Source organism: Haliotis rufescens, unplaced genomic scaffold, assembly GCF_023055435.1.
Source record: "Haliotis rufescens isolate VD_foot unplaced genomic scaffold, xgHalRufe1.0.p SCAF_22, whole genome shotgun sequence".
Classification (NCBI taxonomy): domain Eukaryota; kingdom Metazoa; phylum Mollusca; class Gastropoda; order Lepetellida; family Haliotidae; genus Haliotis; species Haliotis rufescens.
In genome coordinates, this window is record NW_025963913.1 from 13,769,120 (window position 1) to 13,795,560 (window position 26,441).

The window sequence follows — 26,441 nt, forward strand, 5'->3', positions numbered from 1 at the left end:
TTGACATGTGAAAACAAAAACTTATACTTTTTTACATTTTGATAATGATTCGTTTTGTATGTTCGCATTTGGGCGAATATTGCTTTAAGTTGGATCATCAATGCTGTTGCAAATTGTAATTAGCCGAAGGTTTATTAATACATTCTCATGCACACATACGTGAATGGCCGTTTAAAATCGATATGATATCAAAGCTTAACAGATTCAAACGATAAACATAAAAATGGGTTCGACTTAGAGTTTGAGTCCTGTCAGCATAAAATTGTATCACAACCCACCCACCCCCCTATATATATATATATATATATATCACACACAACACACGTTTCTACCACTGTCTGCTACGGCGGATTTCTTGGAGTAGGAATGTTTTTAGGCGGGAGATCGAGTTAATCGCGGGTATAAGAAATCCCCCCAAATTGTTTTCAAACATCCATATTTTGCATTGCAAGAACTAAAATAACTAAAACGTTCCAGTATGAACTCTTATAGTGGAGGAACTGTGCCTAGGAACTGACGTTTGTGGATGCAAGCAACAGATGTTGTACACAGGTAAAAAATGATCGAAAATAGAAAAAGGAAATATTAAACTCGTAGAAGCCAGATCCTTTGCCGAATACATTGTGTTCACGTGGCCGTTGGCTTCAGCTATGTACATCAACTTTGCAGTTAGCAGACCAAAGAATTAACACTGATGTAGACATGAGGGTGAAGAAGGGTGAGTTTTGTGTTGCCTTCATAATAGCGTTAGACATAACTGGGCGAGTGCTTGCAGTCGGCACGTGTTCACCATCTGTGTTAACACTGCGAAGTGCAATATGCGTGCACAAGGAATGGTTAGGTTTACATGAACGTTCAGTGTTTCCATTGTAGTAAGTATTTGTTAAAATTGTCCGCCCATAGTAATCAAACAGAATAATCGGACTATATCTTGTCGGCTTCTAAACCAGTGACGGGCAGCATGGGCTTGTAGTCAGCTCTTGCTTAAAATATTAGAGACAGCAAAGCAACACAGGTATACACTTATGTTGTTCATGACCAACGATGTTAACAGACACAAATAAATGCACTCGCATTGTGTATTGGTTGGATGAGGTGTACTCTCCACCATGTCATTAATAGTTGTAGTGAACTGGCACTTTAAAAGGTGGTGACCCACTATATGTATCTGCATTTTGCATTTTATGTTAAGAAGAACCATAAGTACGGATATTGATATCATCATATGTGACAATGAGAAATATAAGAAACGTTATTCCCCAAAATTACTGGACAGATTACACGCACGCAACGACTGATCGATCTCCATGTCGTTTGAACAATATTGCAGATTTGTCAACCATGGAATTGATATCTAAAATAAGACCGTCGTAATTGAACATGTTGTTTGTCTCACAAGAACTCGTGTAGATTGAAAACGCCTCAGTGGTCAAAGACATTTAGACAAAAATAACAAAGCTCGTATACTTAAGGATGTTTTATATAAGGCATACCCCCACGCATTTAGCATCCAGTACAGTTGATTAAACAAAAACAAAAAAATGACAAAATAAGTATGTACATACATGTCATTAGAACCTTTTAGTTGGCGTGGACAAGACCATGTTAAGACTGGATTGTTGAGGTATGGTGTCGTATACAGACTGGCACAAGGCATGTTGTACGTGTTTTACTTAGAACTAAATCAATCTGCAGACTAGTCAACTGCCGCCACTTAAAAGCAGATAGTTTATTTTATTCTGTTACTTGCATCAAAAATAATAGCAGTACTCCAAAGATCGAAAAGATCGCATATTTAATTGTTTATCAATTGATTGTCATTAATTAAATATTTTGTAAGTAATGTATGTTAAATGTTCGTTTTAGTCCGTATCAATTTATTTTTCTTTATTATATTTATTTGTGAGTTTCCCGTAAACAAATAGTTAGTGAAAAACAATATGTGACACTGCTTCCAAATGTATCTAAAACAAAAACAGATGACAATCCTTGAGTTCTTGCTCTTCCTTTCACTATAGCCTATACTGTACCACCCCAAGTCATATTCAATTTTTAAAAGAAGTACCACTGCATGTACTGGATTGAATTATATATCGAAAACATCTCTCCTAAAGCTCAAATGAAGGAAACAGATATCAACTCTGCTTTTTTCATTGGCATTCTGCCATTTGATTATACATTTTAAAAATGCCTGTAGCTAATCAGAAACTATTTTCTTATTGTCGCCTGGATGAAACATGGATTATTTGTTGTGACCAAATGGAACATTTCCAATTATCCATCCTCTGGACGGAACTTCCTCAGTTGTAAGGGATGTGTTGGAATAAACAGATGTTGGCAAAATCCCAAGAAAGCGTTTGTATAAAACCCGCGTTCTAACGGCGGCATGTTGAATAGTGTTTGCTGAGGGACACCAAAGGCAATTATTACTTTCCTTACAAAGACAAATCTATCACTTCAAAAACAACTGTCTTCTTAAGTTTTGTAAGTTACCACATACAATTCACAGCGGTAGACGAAAATTAATTATACTTTATAAAAAAACCCGTCTTGTTATCATAACTGAGGGATTGTGAACCACTCACCATTACTAACTAAATATAGCCCGAATATAAGCATTCTCGATAGTGTATGTTCATCGAAATAATGCTTCCGATACCAAAGACAACACTGCTGCTTTGGCAGAGTAAATGACAAGATGTGTGTTTTCTTTTTCATTCATGTAGATGCTACCAATTTTGAAAGGAATATGTATATTAATGTATGTTTGATTTATACACAAGTGTCCATTGTTAGTTGTGTCACTATATAATTTACATATATAACGCAAGAACAAAACAACCAAAGTGACATATAATGAAGCAGACAGCTAGTGTACAAGTTATATATATACTATTCTGTACATATTGGTCGATACAACCTCGTCCTTCAATAGGATCGTATTCATATATCAATTCAAAAGCATCGCCTGTGTCAGGTACAATTTATATTCTAACAGATCACATGAAAGCTCAAAGGATGCAGTCATATTCATGTCATTACGAAACTGTCATTCAAACGCATTGTTGACTTCAGACCTTGGACATCTGGTCAATTCTCAGGCCATCAACCTTCCCGGAAGCAGAAGCCATGGTGTACTGCAGTTTGAACACCTCTTTTCGTCTGCTCACGAATTGTCTCGTCTATGAGATTAGGTGAGAAGCAGACAAAGATTCTGACTGCGAGTCAGTGTGAAAAAACCATCGTTACCTCTGTGGTGGAGACCTCAGCCGAAGAAAGGTATAATTCTGTTGTCTACTGGTTCATTTCTGGCATAAGGTAAATATTTGAAGGTTGGACACACACGATATCGCTGACCGTACGGAGCCATCATGGAACAAATTTCCCAAAGTTTCCCCAATGTCAGAGCTGTGATGATGCTGTAGCGTGTTACGAAACTCATACTAGCAACGGATCTGGTGTTGGAGATTATGCCGATTATTTTCTTTCCCTCTCTAGGATCATCTGTGAAGACAGCAGCACCGGAGTTGCCGACAGAAGAGTCGCATCGCGTCAGAAGAAGGTGTCCGTCCATCAGCGCCATGTTGGAACGAGAGTGACATTGCGAGCTCCAAAGCATTGGATCACTTAGTGACTTAAATGCCAGAAAAAATGTATCTTCATTCAAAATGTTGCCTTTAGGTACTGACAAAGGCATGAAACGTTTTCTTCCTGCTACAGCAAAACTGAGTTTTACGATGGCGTAGTCATAAGAAGATCTTGCCGTCTCCCCCATAAAACTCTGGCGTGACCACTGCTTGGGAATGCTGATTTTCTCAATGTAATACACACGGAAACCCATAGTATCCGGTACCTCAATTTTCAGCATCTGAAGATTGTTCCTGAATTCCTCTCCGTTGTGAACACAATGAGCAGCAGTTAGGACATGAAGCGGCGTCAGTAGCGTCCCAGTACATCCACTAGACAAGCGCACGACGTTAGAGTAAGGATATCGCCTCATACTTGAAGCAAACACAGGGGAGCGGTCGTCCTCGCCATAAACAAACACTTTCTTGTTGTACCTGAAAGGTCCTCGTTTACCAATTTTTGGCAGATGAACACTAAGGAACGAAGATGAGAGGTCTGTAGGCATTGACCCTCCCTTATCTCCAAATGGGCGAAGTTTCGCAGATAAACTGGGTGTAAAGTCTAGGATTGTTCGCAGAGTAGCTGGTTTTGGAGTCACATGTTGTTTTCCCAGCGTTAAATGTTTGACAGATGACTGGAAATCGTGTTTGTGTTTACGCTTCTTTGTTCTCAGGTCATTATTGAACCAATCACGAGAAAAACGAGGCTTATGTAAGGCGATCTGTTTGGAGGATGGTCGGTAGTGACCAGAACAGAGGATGTTGTTATGAAACTTGCATAATCTACTAAACATATCACGCAGGAGACTATCTTTTTGAAGTGAAGAGGGACGGATGGAGGATAGAGATGGAAGCTCGGTTGTGTTGGAAACAGTAAGCTTGGTAACATCAAGGGAGATAATCACACTGCAGATGCATGGTATTTGGGCAGCCGCTAAGAAGAAAACAGCATATGTAATGACGGGTGACCTTGCAATGCATTGGGGGTAGTTCCTCATGTTGACGACGACGACGACGCAGTGAGCGAGTTGATATTGTTTGGACACGGTTGTCGTTCTTGTCACCGTTTAATCTGAAAAATAATTTCAAGTTTTTATTTTTACAGAACAGTGACTACTTCTAAAGAAGCTAAATCCATTTTATATTATCATATTCACAGATAACAGTTTACAATATTGATAATATCAAACAACTGTGAGGATACAAAACATACGATAAGTGCAAGACACCCCATCTTCATGGTTACACGCTCTTCCTTGTCTCACCACACATATAGTAACCCTGTTAAAGTGGCGGGGCTTATGTGAAGAAATCCAAGGGTAAAATCTTATATGAGTGGAGTGAGTGAGTTATTATTTAACGTCACATGGGCAATATTTCAGCCATATCGTGACGATTATATGAGTGGAAATCTCGTGTTAGTTTTAGGACTGGTTTTGAACACGGGAGATAGTTCTATTGATATTCAATTTCGTTATTACAATGATTGCGACGTTTCTTTGAAGATAGTAGCACAATTATCTGGCAAGTTATCACTTGCTACACAACAGCATCAGTAGATCGTGGACTGGTTTGTTTGAATATCAGAATGTTAGCCTTTTCCACTTGAAGTAATATCTCACGGGAAATCGGAAACGTCACAAGTTTTTTTCGAGTGATTATTTAGGTAAAGTTAAGCTTTATTTGCATGTTTGTAAATCAATAGCTATATGACATTAGGCTAGGTAGATAATGGGGAGCGATAATGGTACAGCTAAAAGGCTTTCATAATTGAGAAAACATTTAAAAAAACAGATTTATCGTGGAATGTAGTAGTTGACTGTGCTCGGGTGGTATGTTCAGAAATGAACATTGTATTGTTTGACGCCGCACTCAGCAATATGGTGTATGTAAATAATCGAGTCTGGACAAGACAATCCAATGACTGACATTGAGAGCATCGATCCACGCCATTGGGACACGATGACATGCATCAACTAAGTCAGCGGGCCTGACCACCTGCATGCGGCATTAAACAACAGACAAATCAAACCAAAAAAAGTCAAACAAAACATACTTAACATCATTCATGTCAAACTACCAACTCTTCAAACAAAACATACTCAACTCCACATCATGTCAAACAACCAATCTTGTCAAACAACACATACTCACCTATATATCATGTCAAACTACCAACCCTGTCACACAACACATAGTCAACTCCACATCAAGTCAAACTACCAACCCTGTCATACAACACATACTCAACTCAACATCAAGTCAAACTACCAATCCTGTCACACAACACATACTCAACTCCACACCATGTCAAACTACCAACCCTGTCAAACAAAACATACTCAACTCCATATCATGTCAAACTACCAACCCTGTCAAACAACTCATACTCAACTCCACATCATGTCAAACTGCCAACCCTGTCACACAACACGTACTCAACTCCATATCATGTCAAACTACCAACCCTGTCAAACAAAACATACTCAACTCCATATCATGTCAAACTACCAACCCTGTCACACAACACATACTCAACTCAACATCAAGTCAAACTACCAACCCTGTCAAACAAAATATACTTAACTCAACATCATGTCAAACTACCAACCCTGTCAAACAAAACATACTCAATTCCACATCATGTCAAACTACCAACCCTGTCAAACAAAACATACTCAACTCCATATCATGTCAAACTACCAACCCTGTCAAACAACACATACTCAACTCAACATCGTGACAAACTACCAACCCTGTCAAACAAAACATACTCAACTCCATATCATGTCAAACTGCCAACCCTGTCACACAACACATACCCAACTCAACATCATGTCAAACTGCCAACCCTGTCAAACAAAACATACTCAACTCCATATCATGTCAAACTGCCAACCCTGTCAAACAAAATATACTCAACTCCATATCATGTCAAACTACCTACTCTTGAAACAAAACATACTCAACTCCACAGCATGTCAAACTACCAACCCTGTTAAACAAAACATACTCAACTCAACATCAAGTCAAACTACCAACCCAGTCACACAACACATACTGAACTCAACATCAAGTCAAACTGCCAACCCTGTCAAACAACACATACTCAACTCAACATCGTGACAAACTACCAACCCTGTCACACAACACATACCCAACTCAACATCATGTCAAACTGCCAACCCTGTCAAACAAAACATACTCAACTCCATATCATGTCAAACTGCCAACCCTGTCAAACAAAATATACTCAACTCCATATCATGTCAAACTACCTACTCTTGAAACAAAACATACTCAACTCCACAGCATGTCAAACTACCAACCCTGTTAAACAAAACATACTCAACTCAACATCAAGTCAAACTACCAACCCAGTCACACAACACATACTGAACTCAACATCAAGTCAAACTGCCAACCCTGTCAAACAACACATACTCAACTCAACATCGTGACAAACTACCAACCCTGTCAAACAAAACATACTCAACTCCTCATCATGTCAAACTGCCAATCCTGTCAAACAAAACATACTCAACTCCATATCATGTCAAACTACCAACCCTGTCAAACAAAACATACTCAACTCCATATCATGTCAAACTGCCAACCCTGTCAAACAAAATATACTCAACTCCATATCATGTCAAACTACCTACTCTTGAAACACAACATACTCAACTCCACAGCATGTCAAACTACCAACCCTGTTAAACAAAACATACTCAACTCCATATCATGTCAAACTACCAACCCAGTCAAACAACTCATATTCAACTCCATATCATGTCAAACTACCAACCCTGTCACACAACACATACTCAACTCCATATCATGTCAAACTACCAACCCTGTCACACAACACATACTCAACTCCATATCATGTCAAACTACCAACCCTGTCACACAACACATACTCAACTCCATATCATGTCAAACTACCAACCCTGTCAAACAAAACATACTCAATTCCACATCATGTCAAACTACCAACCCTGTCAAACAAAACATACTCAACTCCATATCATGTCAAACTGCCAACCCTGTTAAACAACACATAACCAACTCAACATCATGTCAAACTGCCAACCCTGTCAAACAAAACATACTCAACTCCACATCATGTCAAACTACCAACCCTGTCAAACAACTCATACTCAACTCCATATCATGTCAAACTTCCTACTCTTGAAACACAACCTACTCAACTCCACATCATGTCAAACTACCAACCCTGTCAAACAGAACATACTCAACTCCATATCATGTCAAACTACCAACCCTGTCAAACAAAACATACTCAACTCCATATCATGTCAAACTACCAACCCTGTCACACAACACATACTCAACTCAACATCAAGTCAAACTACCAACCCTGTCAAACAAAATATACTTAACTCAACATCATGTCAAACTACCAACCCTGTCAAACAAAACATACTCAATTCCACATCATGTCAAACTACCAACCCTGTCAAACAAAACATACTCAACTCCATATCATGTCAAACTACCAACCCTGTCAAACAACACATACTCAACTCAACATCATGACAAACTACCAACCCTGTCAAACAAAACATACTCAACTCCATATCATGTCAAACTGCCAACCCTGTCACACAACACATACCCAACTCAACATCATGTCAAACTGCCAACCCTGTCAAACAAAACATACTCAACTCCATATCATGTCAAACTGCCAACCCTGTCAAACAAAATATACTCAACTCCATATCATGTCAAACTACCTACTCTTGAAACAAAACATACTCAACTCCACAGCATGTCAAACTACCAACCCTGTTAAACAAAACATACTCAACTCAACATCAAGTCAAACTACCAACCCAGTCACACAACACATACTGAACTCAACATCAAGTCAAACTGCCAACCCTGTCAAACAACACATACTCAACTCAACATCGTGACAAACTACCAACCCTGTCACACAACACATACCCAACTCAACATCATGTCAAACTGCCAACCCTGTCAAACAAAACATACTCAACTCCATATCATGTCAAACTGCCAACCCTGTCAAACAAAATATACTCAACTCCATATCATGTCAAACTACCTACTCTTGAAACAAAACATACTCAACTCCACAGCATGTCAAACTACCAACCCTGTTAAACAACACATACTGAACTCAACATCAAGTCAAACTGCCAACCCTGTCAAACAACACATACTCAACTCAACATCGTGACAAACTACCAACCCTGTCAAACAAAACATACTCAACTCCTCATCATGTCAAACTGCCAATCCTGTCAAACAAAACATACTCAACTCCATATCATGTCAAACTACCAACCCTGTCAAACAAAACATACTCAACTCCATATCATGTCAAACTGCCAACCCTGTCAAACAAAATATACTCAACTCCATATCATGTCAAACTACCTACTCTTGAAACACAACATACTCAACTCCACAGCATGTCAAACTACCAACCCTGTTAAACAAAACATACTCAACTCCATATCATGTCAAACTACCAACCCAGTCAAACAACTCATATTCAACTCCATATCATGTCAAACTACCAACCCTGTCACACAACACATACTCAACTCCATATCATGTCAAACTACCAACCCTGTCACACAACACATACTCAACTCCATATCATGTCAAACTACCAACCCTGTCACACAACACATACTCAACTCCATATCATGTCAAACTACCAACCCTGTCAAACAAAACATACTCAATTCCACATCATGTCAAACTACCAACCCTGTCAAACAAAACATACTCAACTCCATATCATGTCAAACTGCCAACCCTGTTAAACAACACATAACCAACTCAACATCATGTCAAACTGCCAACCCTGTCAAACAAAACATACTCAACTCCACATCATGTCAAACTACCAACCCTGTCAAACAACTCATACTCAACTCCATATCATGTCAAACTTCCTACTCTTGAAACACAACCTACTCAACTCCACATCATGTCAAACTACCAACCCTGTCAAACAGAACATACTCAACTCCATATCATGTCAAACTACCAACCCTGTCAAACAAAATATACTCAACTCCATATCATGTCAAACTACCTACTCTTGAAACAAAACCTACTCAACTCCACAGCATGTCAAACTACCAACCCTGTCAACCAAAACATACTCAACTCCATATCATGTCAAACTGCCAACCCTGTCACACAACACATACTCAACTCAACATCATGTCAAACTGCCAACCCTGTCAAACAAAATATACTCAACTCCATATCATGTCAAACTACCTACTCTTGAAACACAACATACTCAACTCCACAGCATGTCAAACTACCAACCCTGTCAACCAAAACATACTCAACTCCATATCATGTCAAACTGCCAACCCTGTCACACAACACATACTCAACTCAACATCATGTCAAACTGCCAACCCTGTCAAACAAAATATACTCAACTCCATATCATGTCAAACTACCTACTCTTGAAACACAACATACTCAACTCCACAGCATGTCAAACTACCAACCCTGTTAAACAAAACATTCTCAACTCCATATCATGTCAGACTACCAACCCAGTCAAACAACTCATATTCAACTCCACATCATGTCAAACTGCCAACCCTGTCACACAACACATACTCAACTCAACATCAAGTCAAACTACCAACCCAGTCACACAACACATACTCAACTCAACATCAAGTCAAACTGCCAACCCTGTCAAACAACACATACTCAACTCCACATCATGTCAAACTACCAACCCTGTCAAACAACTCATACTCAACTCCATATCATGTCAAACTACCAACCCTGTCAAACAACTCATACTCAACTCCACATCATGTCAAACTACCAACCCTGTCAAACAACTCATACTCAACTCCTCATCATGTCAAACTGCCAATCCTGTCAAACAACACATACTCAACTCCATATCATGTCAAACTACCAACCCTGACTGTCAAACAAAACATACTCAACTCCTCATCATGTCAAACTGCCAATCCTGTCAAACAACACATACTCAACTCCATATCATGTCACACTACCAACCCTGTCAAACAAAACCTACTCAACTCCACATCATGTCTTACTCCCAACCCCTTCGAACAAAAGCATACTCAACCATGTATCGTTTTTAACTACACCAAGCCCACATTTAACCATACGTTGCAGTTTGGATATGGTAGCAAAGCTTGTTAACAAATAACACAATCAGCAGTCATGAGCTCTTGAATTACTGTATTTCGTGCAAATTACTTCCTATAAATTCACACTCCTCATTTGCTGTTAATAGCGCTGGTCAGTTGTGGTCTTAATGGGGAGAAACCAAACGTTAGAAAGTCCGAACAGATCGGCGGATTTGTGAAAATCAATGACAATTCGTCAAGGTCTCGTGTGTGCGTGTTCTCCGCCACAAGAATCAGATTTGTTTCTGTCACAAATGTCATTATCTTCAAGAAATGTTCACCGTCGTAACGATTTCCCAGTAAAGTGATATTTGAGGCCACTGACGTTACCGCTCAAACGCGAGTGCCGTGTCGTCCTCTTTCCCCGGGGCCTTACCGACAACGGCTTGCGTCACCGTCAGTGCCGTTGACTGGCGGCGTTCACTGCTCAGCTACCTCCCCCGCAATTAGACTGGATGCCACGGCTTACGGCGAGAGGAGCTATGAAGAATGAGCTTGTTTCGGGGCGCGATGTCAGCGTCTATACAGGCACCTCTTGCCCCGTCCTTTGTGACTTTCTAGCTAAGTGTATGTTTCACAGATTGGACCGATATTTTAGTTGAATCTCACGCAATGTACATACTTAAATTTAAGATACATACAACATATTTTATTTTATGCATAAGTTATTCCGAACTTTAAGCAAATACATTAACTATAAAACATGTTTCTTCGTTGTAATGATACTATCAGGTTTCGACCAAATTCATTTTGCCGATTTTCACTGGCCAGTAAACATGTACATTGTACTGAAAGTGATGAAGTATAAAACGCTGGGTTTAAATAAGATGCATGTTGAAAAAGGTTAAAACGTAAATCGTCATAAATTTGACAACACATTAAAACACACACTTCGGTCGCCACAACGCTGTTATTGCACAGGGGACGATTAGAAGTGGCTTTTGGGAAAATGAAAGGCCTCTATCTTTGCGCTTACGTTTAAGCTTTAAACATTTTGGCCCTGCCATTGACTATCATTATGATAAAGACCGTTTTAAAGACCAGACCGTTCCACACCAGTTAGGTGAGCAATAGCACCCCGTGAATCTATTGTCACCATTTTAGATATCTAATAATCTAATGTGTGTTCATGAAGATGTAATTGTTTGTTCTAGTTATGGACCAAGTAATGGCGTCTGTAATATATGCCTATAGAAGTCGTCAGTCTGCTTTGAGCTATCTGAGTACATTGTTTCATTCAGGATGCAGACTGAGTGCTCAAGCCTATTTTGTTGAGATATGGTTTGGGGTTTGCTGACACTTCACCCTCGTAAGACCTTTATAAACCTTCATAGGGGGGGGGGGGGGGGGGGGGGGGCATATATCTATTTTGGACCTTTGTATTTTATTATCTTTAGTTTCAAACAATGTGATCCATAATGTTGCATATTTTCAAGAACATTAAGGAAAGATAAAGAGCTAAGCGGCTCCATGTTCCATGACGTTTACCGAAAGTATCATTTTTATGTATTGAATATTGAAAACACCGGTTGGATTATTTTCTATACAAAGGGAGAAGGAGATGATTTTTGTTAACAGGGACTTACGACAGGGTAACAGGGACCCCACCACCATGTCCATTTAGGTACACCAAACAATTATCATTTGGATTATACTGATTCCTCAAATAGTTCTCCACGTCGCATTGGTCAGGAATTGCATGGAACAATCCAACTAACTATAGGTTCAGCTGTATTATCAATATCAGTTTAACTTGTTCCAAACAAATCGGATGTTTGCATCTAGGTTGAATGACTCTTTAAAATCAAATCAGTTGGGATTGTGTTAGTATGACGCTGTAATCTATAGGTCTTTCTTTCAACGCATTCATCATTTACAGTGATGTAAGTAATGGATTTGTAGAACAGTTGGTCACACACAGTTTCGCGGTCGTCAGATCCATTGATTTTGGTTTACAGTAACCTAAAGAGAGAATTGACTTTTAAGCCAACTTGACTATTTGTGGAAACTATCGATCGTCAAATGACATGAAGATAAATGCTCTTGAAAATATAACCCTCCATGATAAATACTCCCAATAAACGACATTTTGAAAATACACCCGATCTCCTTGCCTGTTGAAATACGAAAACATTCTCAGTGCCACAAGGTATCTTATCAAAGGTAAAGAACACCCGGCGTTTCTGCCTAGCTAACCTCGTCTTGACCAATGGCTGGAATTTATTACATTAATCACATTTATGGAGGTATTTCCTACTCTGTATTTAACTGGAAATGTATCAAAAAATGGAAACTGGAAATGTATTGTCAAGCGCAACTTACCTCGCCCTTTCCCTACTCTCAGTCGTTTGAATATAAAATTCTCTGGAAATAAAGGTGCTGTAAATATAGGGGTCGCTTAAAAATTCAAACGACGATAATTGTTTTGATCCAGAATAAGAGCACTTTATGGGCTTATATATGTAATTTTGTTGCACCAGCTATGACTATGTCATTAGGTTGTTAGTCGTTTTGGAAGGCACTGAGGTTTGAAATACGTTATCAGCTGAGTTTCAATTTGGCGTAAAATGGTTTGGACACGGCCCCCGATGGAAAATCCATGAGATGAATGGTACGCTGTTTTTAACGTCCTCTAGGAATCCTAAAAATACACATTCCGCGTCACAAGCCTTAGTACACTTCGTAGCACTCCTACATAGAAATGTTAAAGTATATGGGTTACTATTAATATCAACAATTTCTTAAAATAATACTTGATTCAAATGACATCGTCAAGAATAACATTGGTTGTAAAATTTATAAAACCTTTTTGTCATAAAATGTGAAATATGATCTTGGCATTTCAATCGTTTTGAACATATTTACAGACGACCCCTAGCAAGTAAGTTTTTAGGCATTCATATTCGGGTTCACTCGACTTTCTAGGCTTTAGTTAGATAATGAAAAACACCACCTGTACAATCATCTTTGTTAGAAGGTATATTCGTTTGGACCGGCGTCTTCTCTAGCAGTTTATTGGTGAAGCTCGGGGTGTGGGCCTGAGTGGAGCCACCTCGGGTGCTGATCTTTGTGGGTGTACTAACCATTCAAGCACCGATTTTCAGTTATCTATACATAGACATTTCACCGCTATTTTGCCTTTACGCCCAATAGAATCTCTTTCGGCGGAGAATTGGGACAGGTTATATAACCTAGCGATGATGTTTTTTATTTTTTTAACCAGGTGCAAGAACCTTATTTAGTCCTGCTGCATGACATGTTTAATGTTGTGTTCCATGTGTGTGATATGTTCTTACTATTTGTAAGATGTTTGTGCATATATATTTCATGTGTTATGTATTATACCGTATGTGCACTATATTGCATTATATGTGTCACGCATTGTAGCGTGCGGTATATGATTATAAGTCTTGGTAATGTATTGTACCGTGTGCATCGTGCGTAATATTTTGTTTCATGTGTGTCTTGTATTTTACCATGTGGATCATGCATTAAGGGAGAGGATTTATGGATGCCAGCTTCTTTATAATGAGGAACACAACGTTTCGGAATATGTACCAGCTTCTTCATCAGGTGAATAAATACTATGAAGCAGAGAACATATATATGTTCCTCTAAAGACAAAAGAAGTAATAAGATAACAAAGAGGGAAACCTAACAAGGGAAGTCAACAGTTAATTAGCGCTGATAGGTGATAGCGGCGGACAACTGGAAGCCAGGACTTAAATTATCACTGATTGGTAATAGGTAATGGACAATGGACAAACAGGAGGCCGGGAGTAATTAGCACTGACATATAACAGAATAGAAATGCCCATGGACAAGTGCTAAGTGCACTTCCAGTCATCAGTGGCAGAAACTCAAACTCCAGGCCAAACACAGTCAACAATATTCTATACGAATATACAAAACTATCGGACCAAGGGCAACAGGTGGAGCTGTGTTGGATCCCCTTTCACATAGATATTCATGGAAATGAAAAAGCAGACTCACTGGCGAAGCTAGCTCTAGACAAAGCGGATATACAGCCTATTCCCTTTAGTAAACTAGAGATAAAAAGCAAAATCAAAGCCTCCATAGTAGAAAGATGGCAAGCCCAATGGAACGCAAGTAAGATCGACAGATGGCTATACAAAATTCAACCCGAGGTCCAACAAAAGCCCAACTCATAGTCAAATGAAAGGAAAACTGAAATTGCTATCTCACGCCTCAGACTCGGTGACAAAAAGCACTATGACAAGGTTTGTTCATCTTGCAATCAGGCTGAAACCATTGCTCACGTGTTACTAGAATGTCAAGACCATGCCCCAGCCCGGGCTAGGTTAAAACAAGAATTGCAGTTAGATCCGCTATCTGTCATAGGTCTCCTAAAGCCAAGAGATGCAATAGCGAGGGCCAAACTAACTCTATTTCTGAGAGATGGACAGCTAATCGAACGTAAATAAACAGAGCAGCCAAGGAAAAAAATGAAATCATATCAGTATAAGAAAATAGAATTCATACCAATACAAAAACAGAAATTATGTGAACACCAAACTCACAATAGATATGTGTACCCTACTCACACACAGGAGTCCCAAAGAGGGACAGGTCAGCCGAAATTGCTGAGGCAGAAGGCGACCTCTCAAACACTTCATGCAACAACAACCATGGACAGATGGAAGCCAGCCGGATAAGCAGCACAGACAATAATCATCCTCCAGAACCAAGACCATAGCATCATGTGGGAAGCCACCAAACACCTGTCTTCCAACAACGACAACTGGCGACAAAGAAAACTACAAGAAGCTATTGACATCAGGTGACACCAGCCAGCTATAAATCGTGACCAGGGAACCTATCTACCCAGTGCTTGAGACTTACTGCTTTGACTATTGTCTGTGCAATTATTCAGCTGGCTTCCATAAGCCATTGCCATTGTTTTGATCAAAGAACTTGGTAAAGTAACACATCACAGGTAAGGCCAGTAAGTTATCTGAGGAAGAAGACTATCACCTTATGGCTTGACTCTAAAATAAAACGTGAAGATATGTCCATTCCTCTCTTGTACAAAGTTCCTTTAAAGTCCGTATCAAGAGAGAGATGTTGCAGGGTCCAGCAAATGTACCATCAGCTATCTGTGTTAAAGAATAACCATAATCCTTAAAACAATGAAGGAAAATCTTCTAAAAGACTGAGAGGATTTGTTTGAATTTTCGCAATCTCAGAAAAGAACCCAGTTCAATTACAGGTGTATCAAAACATTTTATTTTCCCACTTTGTACATCACTATCCCACACGACAAACAGGGAATAACTTCATTCCTTGATCCAGTGGGCATTTGTCACGGAACGTGGAACATCTGTCTTCGAAGGTTCAGGACAATTTGTCAAAAATGAAAGCAAAAGTCATCTTAAATTTACTGAGAAAACTGTGAGATGCTGGACTAGATAACGTGTGAAAATTGAAAATTACATCAGACGTCATATTTGTCACTGATTCGTCAAGTTTAGAAATGTCTTCCACATGTCTACCATGAACCTCTTGACACCTTGTCTGGGGCCTTGAACGGTGTAACCTTGATCAGACAGCTTTTAAGCAGAAGCTCTTTGAAATGTTCGTAGAAAAAGCATGCTCGATTGTGAAATGCAGACATCAAAGGCTAGTGCTGCTGGAATATTGCTCGGGAGAAAGGAAAGTTGACTTTTGGAAAGCTGAAGCATTGATCTAAATCAAACAGAAACAGTATTGGACGATATCAGATCATCGACATACCTGAAGCTTCAGTAAAAATTCTTGACCAAATTCCCGTGTTTTCATTTTGCCAATCCGAGTAGAAATTCCGATTCATGTGCAAAAAAACCCAAAACATCAGCAAGTGAGGGAAAACAATTGCTCCATGAGGATGCCTATTTCTTGCCGAATCTCGTATCCCAAAATTTCACAGATAGAGAGATATCTGTACGTTTTTCTTTCTGTTTGCCATGTGGGATAGTGGTGTATTGCGTGGAAAATCAAATATTTTGAAATATATGAACCTGGTTTGATTTCTGACATTGCAAAACTTCAAGTAAATCCTTTGAAATTTTGGGAATCCACATGTATTTGTATTCCGTGTGTCTCATATACTTTCTGTAAATATAGTTTGGTTGAAGGATAATGGTTAATCATTGAGCCAGTGATTTCACGGTACATTTGCTAAATCCAGCAATATCTCTCTCTTTGAACGGCTTTTATGGAGCTAACGTACATGCCTTATATGTGGCATTATTTGATATGTCACTTATACCAAGTTCTTTGACCAAACAATTATTGTACTGATGCTTACATAGAGTGGTATTGTTTTTAAGGCCTTGAAAGTGGGAACAATTACACACTTTTTTATGTAGGGCAGCCATATTTTGGATGACAGCTGGCTGCGACAGGATGGGGTTATTCCAATTCGGTTACCTCTTCTTCAGTTTGAGTATGTTACCAATGGCAACATTACACATCGGTTTAACCCTCTCTGGGGGAGTCAACAGGTTCATATTCCCTACTGGCCCGTGTTTTTTCCCCTGCTCCATCCGTAATGATTTGAATGTTGTGATGTCAATTGATAGGAGGCTGTTCACGATATTTTGGGTCATATTTGAATAATTGGCGAAGGTTGTTATTTTCAACAATAGAGAAGTCACCTGTGATTATATAACCCACAGGTTATATGATGCGTATTGGCAGCCACTAGTAGTGGAATTTACATCGCGAGCAACGTTCTGCAACACGTTCCTGTAACTGAACAACTTGAATGAAATGGTGTCCGTATTGGAAAATGAAACAGTTGGTGGTTGAAATATTGTTGGGCATTTTAGGAAAGTTATTTTTGTCTGGGAATGTTACTTAAGTTTAAAGCATCAATTCCCTTGTTCGCAAATTTCCCATTCAGGTACATTGGGTCTTTTGTGATTTAGTGGAGCATGTTTCTGGCTCGGCTAAAGGTTTCACTGAATATCAAGAACTAAACCCTCTAGTCGATACTGAGGGCTCTTACTGTTTATAGATCAATCTATCAGCAAGTTGCTTGAGTCGTTTGATTTCTTCAACGACACAGAGTATAGTCTTGTTCTTACTTTGTGTTCCAATGGTTACAGAAGAAGGGACAACAAATCTTCCAAATCAATGGTATCATTTGGCCTTCGTCCTTTCTTATGACCATGGCTAGAAACCAGAAACAGACACTGACATTGGCAGTTCGTTGGTAAGAGAGGCTGCCAACGTCTTTTGTTATTACATCCATATAACATTGCTTTACACAACAGTCGAATCCAATCATTTGGATCGGATTGGATCGACTGCATTTAATTCTATAAAAGGGATGGTATATATTCTCTAATATCCTAACTTTCATGCAAAGGATGGAGTGATTGCCACGTAACTAAAATTTTGGGAGAGAAAATCCGAAACATTTCTGTTGATGCCCGATCTATGCTAGCTGACTCGAGTCAGTATTTTCCTTTGTCTCTCTCCAACTTAAATGAATCGTAATATATTATTTAATGTATAGAATGCATTGTATCAGGTATGTAGAATATCGTATTAAAGTGAAACCACGTTAATCCGTGCCGTTCCTATCGGATAAACGCATTTCTTGGTTAACGAAGCATAAATACGAATTAAAGCCCCAAAATATAGATTGATGTTCCTTTAAGCGTCTGGAAAGCGGGGTTTCCGGATTAACGGGTCCGCACTAACGATGTTTCACTGAATGTAACGCACTATACATTGCTATATAATGTACAGTTTCTTGTGTGTAATGTATTGTATCACCATCCAATGTAAAAGATCGTTCACGTCATGCATTTGTTGCAATGAAAGGCATATTAAGTGTCATGTATTATACCATGTTTGTAAATGTATGGAATGATGTTTGTCGAGTATTGTTTGTGTGTGAAATTTAATTATTCTACATTATGCACCATGAGGTATATTGTGTAATATGTTGCATCATGTGTGTATCCCCGAAGGTATTCCGGGGTTAGAATTGGTCCCCGGCAAACAATGCTGATCGTCAGAGGCGACCAAATGGATCGGGTAGTCAGGCTTACTTATGTTGTAATGTACCATCCGGTGCCAATATGTTGTAATGTACCATCTGGTGGGGATATGTTGTAATGTACCATCTGGTGGGGATATGTTGTAATGTATCATCCGGTGCCAATATGTTGTAATGTACCATCTGGTAGTGATATGTTGTAATGTACCATCCGGTGCCAATATGTTGTAATGTACCATCTGGTGGGGATATGTTGTAATGTACCATCTGGTGGGGATATGTTGTAATGTATCATCCGGTGCCAATATGTTGTAATGTACCATCTGGTGGGGATATGTTGTAATGTACCATCCGGTGCCAATATGTTATAATGTACCATCTGGTGGGGATATGTTGTAATGTACCATCTGGTGGGGATATGTTGTAATGTACCATCTGGTGGGGATATGTTGTAATGTACCACCTGATGAGGATATATTGCAATGTACCATCTGGTGGGGATATGTTGTAATGTACCATCTGGTGGGGATATGTTGTAGTGTACCATTTGGTGGTAATATTTTGTAATGTACCATCTGGTGGTAATATTTTGTAATGTACCATCTGGTGGTAATATGTTGTAATGTACCATCTGGTGGTAATATGTTGTAATGTACCATCTGGTGGGGAAATGTTGTAATGTGCCATCTGGTAGTGATATCTTGTAATGTACCATCTGGTGGCAATATGTTGTAATGTATCATCTGGTGGCAATATATTGTAATGTATCATCTGGTGGCAATATGTTGTAATGTACAATCTGGTAGTGATATGTTGTATTGTACCATCTGGTAGTGATATGTTGTATTGTACCATCTGGTAGTGATATGTTGTAATGTATCATCTGGTGGCAATATGTTGTATTGTACCATCTGGTAGTGATGTGTTGTATTGTACTATCTGGTAGTGATATGTTGTAATGTACAATCTGGTAGTGATATGTTGTATTGTACCATCTGGTAGTGATATGTTGTATTGTACCATCTGGTAGTGATATGTTGTAATGTACCATCTGGTAGTGATATGTTGTATTGTACCATCTGGTAGTGATATATTGCAATGTACCATCTGGTGCCAATATGTTGTAATGTACCATCTGGTGGGGATATGTTGTAGTGTACCATTTGGTGGTAATATTTTGTAATGTACCATCTGGTGGTAATATTTTGTAATGTACCATCTGGTGGTAATATGTTATAATGTACCATCTGGTGGTAATATGTTGTAATGTACCATCTGGTGGGGAAATGTTGTAATGTGCCATCTGGTGGGGATATGTTGTAATGTACCATCTGGTGGTAATATGTTGTAATGTACCATCTGGTGGGGAAATGTTGTAATGTGCCATCTGGTGGGGATATGTTGTAATGTACCATCTGGTGGTAATATGTTGTAATGTACCATCTGGTAGTGATATCTTGTAATGTACCATCTGGTGGTAATATGTTGTAATGTACCATCTGGTGGGGAAATGTTGTAATGTGTCATCTGGTAGTGATATGTTGTAATGTACCATCTGGTGGTAATATGTTGAAATGTACCATCTGGTGGGGAAATGTTGTAATGTGTCATCTGGTGGGGATATGTTGTAATGTACCATCTGGTGGTAATATGTTGTAATGTACCATCTGGTGGGGATATGTTGTAATGTACCATCTGGTGGTAATATGTTGTAATGTACAATCTGGTAGTGATATCTTGTAATGTACCATCTGGTGGTAATATGTTGTAATGTACCATCTGGTGGGGAAATGTTGTAATGTGCCATCTAGTGGCAATATGTTGTAATGTACCATCTGGTAGTAATATGTTGTAATGTACCATCTGGAAGTATTATGTTGTAATGTACCATCTGGTGGTAATATGTTGTAATGTACCATCTGGTAGTGATACCTTGTAATGTACCATCTGGTGGGGAAATGTTGTAATGTACCATCTGGTAGTAATATGTTGTAATGTACCATCTGGTGGTAATATGTTGTAATGTACCATCTGGTGGCAATATGTTGTAATGTACCATCTGGTGGGGATATGTTGTAATGTACAATCTGGTAGTGATATGTTGTAATGTACCATCTGGTCGTAATATGTTGTAATGTACCATCTGGTGGGGAAATGTTGTAATGTGCCATCTGGTGGGGATATGTTGTAATGTACCATCTGGTGGGGGTATGTTGTAATGTGTCATCTGGTAGGGATATGTTGTAATGTACCATATGGTAGTGATATCTTGTAATGTACCATCTGGTAGTAATATGTTGTAATGTACCATCTGGTGGTAATATGTTGTAATGTACCATCTGGTGGGGAAATGTTGTAATGTGTCATCTGGTGGCAATATGTTGTAATGTACAATCTGGTGGAGATATCTTGTAATGTACCATCTGGTAGTGATATCTTGTAATGTACCATCTGGTGGCAATATGTTGTAATGTATCATCTGGTGCCAATATATTGTAATGTATCATCTGGTGGCAATATGTTGTAATGTACAATCTGGTAGTGATATGTTGTATTGTACCATCTGGTAGTGATATGTTGTATTGTACCATCTGGTAGTGATATGTTGTAATGTATCATCTGGTGGCAATATGTTGTATTGTACCATCTGGTAGTGATGTGTTGTATTGTACTATCTGGTAGTGATATGTTGTAATGTACCATCTGGTAGTGATATGTTGTATTGTACCATCTGGTAGTGATATGTTGTATTGTACCATCTGGTAGTGATATGTTGTAATGTACCATCTGGTAGTGATATGTTGTATTGTACCATCTGGTAGTGATATGTTGTATTGTACCATCTGGTAGTGATATGTTGTAATGTACCATCTGGTAGTGATATGTTGTATTGTACCATCTGGTAGTGATATGTTGTAATGTACCATCTGGTAGTGATGTGTTGTAATGTGTCATCTGGTAGTGATATGTTGTAATGTACAATCTGGTAGTGATATGTTGTATTGTACCATCTGGTAGTGATATGTTGTATTGTACCATCTGGTAGTGATATGTTGTATTGTACCATCTGGTAGTGATATGTTGTATTGTACCATCTGGTAGTGATATGTTGTATTGTACCATCTGGTAGTGATATGTTGTATTGTACCATCTGGTAGTGATATGTTGTATTGTACCATCTGGTAGTGATATGTTGTATTGTACCATCTGGTAGTGATATGTTGTATTGTACCATCTGGTAGTGATATGTTGTATTGTACCATCTGGTAGTGATATGTTGTAATGTACCATCTGGTAGTGATATGGTGTATTGTACCATCTGGTAGTGATATGTTGTATTGTACCATCTGGTAGTGATATGTTGTAATGTGTCATCTGGTAGTGATATGTTGTATTGTACCATCTGGTAGTGATATGTTGTATTGTACCATCTGGTAGTGATATGTTGTATTGTACCATCTGGTAGTGATATGTTGTATTGTACCATCTGGTAGTGATATGTTGTATTGTACCATCTGGTAGTGATATGTTGTAATGTACCATCTGGTAGTGATATGTTGTATTGTACCATCTGGTAGTGATATGTTGTATTGTACCATCTGGTAGTGATATGTTGTAATGTGTCATCTGGTAGTGATATGTTGTATTGTACCATCTGGTAGTGATATGTTGTATTGTACCATCTGGTTGTGATATGTTGTATTGTACCATCTGGTAGTGATATGTTGTATTGTACCATCTGGTAGTGATATGTTGTATTGTACCATCTGGTAGTGATATGTTGTATTGTACCATCTGGTAGTGACATGTTGTATTGTACCATCTGGTAGTGATATGTTGTAATGTACCATCTGGTAGTGATATGTTGTATTGTACCATCTGGTAGTGATATGTTGTATTGTACCATCTGGTAGTGATATGTTGTATTGTACCATCTGGTAGTGATATGTTGTAATGTACCATTGCACGTTTTATTGTACCATGTTGACGTAATGTATTGTGGTGCACCTTGCTTCAATCCAAGTGTAACATGCGTGATGTAAGGTGTGTTGTGTAGCATTTTATGACATCTCTGGCGAGCGATGTCACCGGGGACTTGAATCGTATATCACATTGCACGTGGAGTATTACAAAGCCAAATATATGTATTATGTAACTGGGCTCTACGCTGCAATCAATTGTAGTTGTACCTCTGCCATAACTTAACGACCTCTCTGTAGAAAAGGCCCTAAGTGAGTGTTTGTGCGCGCCTGCAGCTTGTTTGTATTGGTTCAATAACAACGATTTCAATGATTTCAAAGACGTTGCCGTTTCTGTACAATTGTTCTGCGCATATTGACGGCATCAGTTTCAGAAGCCAACAGCCACTATAATTCAACAATGTTCAATGACAGAAAACCAAAGTGAGCAAAGGAGTATTCAGTTGTTGATTCGCCTTTTGATGACAACGTTACCACGATATTCTTGTATCAGAAGTTAAGAGTATATGTCTGGATTTGTTAATGCAAAAATAGTTGTGAGTTTAGACTGCGTTTTATACCGTAGATGAAACTAAATATGATTGAAAAACGGCCATAGGCATAAGCTGTATGGGCAGACTGTACCGTGCCGATCGCTGCAAGTTTGGTGGTTAAAGCTGTCAGTACCAGCTGCAAACATTTGAAAGAGTGGGTATTAATGCATATCGGTGGTTGAATATTTTTGGTGGGCGGGAATGGTATGCGAAGTAAATACGACCGGGTCAGTAGCAGCCAACAACATTCTGCATTTCGCTATGCATTTACTTGAGCACCTTCATGTGAGCTGCTCTTTCGGCAATGTTGACTAACGGTAAATCTCTAATGTTCGTGTCATCCATTTTGACGTCATTTACTTCAAGTCAGTGTATTACCACACATTGTGAACGCACAATAATAACGCACTGAGGTAGTTCCTAACAACAACTGCCCATCCAAAGATGATATTGTTCAAATATCTTTGTTGTAACCAAGCAACTAAAGATGTTGATGCAGGACATGTGTAGCATACGCACGCTCACAGTATCAAGTGAAATTGTGTACAGATCCTACATTTAATGATATAAGGATCATAACAACTTTCACTGTGTTTGAGTTCTTAGAGTGTGAACCTTTATATAAATAGCGCCAAAAAATGTATGAACAATTTCGTATTATCCGGCGTTCATACAGTTCAAGCAGCTTTCCTACCCTACACTTACAGGTCAAAGCTACTGTCATACACTCTCGAAATGTATCGCCCTCAAATCGTTTATGAACCGTTACAGAGGCATCTAAGTTGACGTTTTGTCGGTCAACACTATTGCGTCAAATCCTTTAACACTTGATTTCGGAAACATACCGGCTTAGGTCTAATTTAAGCCATCACACCAATCACACGACCTCGGGTCGTTAATCGGGATTGTGTAATGGGCTGAGCGTCTTTTGATCGCTGCGATAGCCCAAGTTTATGCGCCATGAGACCTGATGTACATTGGTGCAAAGCTGTTTCGATACAGACAGTAGTGATCCTGGCTGAGAAACCAGCTGACATCAAAGATCTGTATCGGTAAAACTGAGCCCGAATAGATCGCTGATAATGGTTGATGATACAAATCGCGGACGGAAGAGGAGAGTGTTTCATTCCTATTTATTGATATAAGAAACCCAGCACACTTCCTTCATGGTTTGACATTTTGAATCCGTTCAACTGTCCGTTCCACGTGAAATGTACTGTTATCGTGATTAACAGTATCAAATTATGTATATCATTGTTGCTGTGCTTCCTTACCAAACTGCGACTGAACACATGCACCCTTATGTACAGTAATTCATTAGTGAACACTGCTACCGTGATACAGTTTCGTATCTGGTCGAAATATCCATTATGAAAATACTGGCAATGGCTTGATGGCCTCATCGAAGAATGACTTGAACTTAAGGTATTGTACAAGTGTTGTTCAAACAATTCCGATCTACACAAACTCGGCTCAGCATTGATTGACGGAAATAGCGAGAACCAATTTCCACTATATTACTTTTGTGGTACGATCGAAGTTAAATGAAAAAAGATACAACGGGTGGAAGACAAAGAGACAAAAAAGAAAGGAAGCCTGTGAATATGTTTGTATATAGGGAATCGGCATCATCAAATAGCTGTACCCAACTATACACAATTCCATTGGAATCGTCATCATCAAATACCTGTACCCAACTATACTCAATTCCATGGGAATCGCCATCATCAAATACCTGTACCCAACTATCCTCAATTCCATTGGAATCGTCATCAAATTACTGTACCCAACTATACTCAATTCCATTGGAATCGTCATCATCAAATACCTGTACCCAACTATACTCAATTCCATTGGAACCGTCATCATCAAATACCTGCACCCGACTATACTCAATTCCATTGGAACCGTCATCATCAAATACCTGTACCCGACTATACTCAATTCCATGGGAATCGTCATCATCAAATACCTGCACCAAACTAAACCCAATTCCAAGGAATAACATTTAGAATTTGTTTCGCTACAAATCTGAACACACATTCACACTTGTCTCTCTGGCACTGAAAACAAAACAGTCGGGTCATTGTATACACTTCCGGTGACGCGGGTTGATAATCATGATGTCAATCACTTGATTGTCTGCTCCAGACTCTATTATTTACAGGCCGCTGTGATATAGCTGGAATACTGCTGAGTGCGACGTTGAACAGCAATCACAATCACATGACATCCTTAATTTCAGGCCGAGGCAATCTATACTTGCCAAATCATTCAATACGCGAGTTTCCTTTACAAATACAGTTGCAAGTAGTGAGCCTAAACAATGGCAGTATGCGAAGAAATTAAAATATCTGATATCAAGTAGCCCCAGTGGTAACAGGAGACTCAATCACAGGGACAAGTCATCATCGTCTTAGTATTTCCGCAGTTCCTTACATTTCAAGGATTCGTTATTTATCATGCAAAATTTTGAATGTAAAAATCAAAGCATATTGTTTGGTGAACATTAATTCAATAAATGTTTTAAAATTATCGTGTCAAACATGTTTAACTCATTAACGCATTAAACGCATCCCTTGAATATGAATTACAATCGTGTGTGTGTGTTCGTTCGTGTGCGTGGGTGCTTGTGCCGCTGCTTGTACTAGTACGGACTAATGCCGATTTTAAGGTGCTAGCCCACTGAGGTAACAACACGTACCATCTTTTGACGTATTTTGGTATCACACGGCCGGGGTTCGAACTCCCAACCTTCCGCTGTCACGGCAGACGCTCTATCCAGATGCAATGACGTCAAGTGTTTGCGAGATGTAGCTGCACTAGGTTGTATCGCGATGCAATGACGTCAGGTGTTTGCGAGATGTGGCTGCACCAGGTTGTATTGAGATGCAATGATGTCGGGTGTTTTCGAGATATTGCTGCACCAGGTTGTATCGAGATGCAATGACGTCAGGTGTTTTTGAGATGTGGCTGCACCAGGTTGTATCGAGATGCAATGACGTCAGATGTTTGCGATATATGGCTGCTCCAGGTTGTATCGAGATGCAATGATGTCAGGTGTTTGCGAGATGTGGCTGCACCAG

General features: G+C 39.1%; 1 protein-coding gene across 1 annotated transcript in view; it reads right to left on the reverse strand.

The window, feature by feature from the left end:
- Nucleotides 1-1,464: 1,464 nt before the first annotated feature.
- The window catches only part of LOC124140114 (serine protease 23-like), a 44,657-nt gene continuing 19,680 nt past the window's right edge, over nt 1,465-26,441 (reverse strand). The window contains exon 2 of the mRNA XM_046507498.2: nt 1,465-4,698. Within this exon, the coding sequence (XP_046363454.1) occupies nt 3,266-4,624 (1,359 nt within the window). The 5' untranslated portion in view covers nt 4,625-4,698 and the 3' untranslated portion in view covers nt 1,465-3,265. The remainder of the gene's footprint in view (nt 4,699-26,441) is intronic.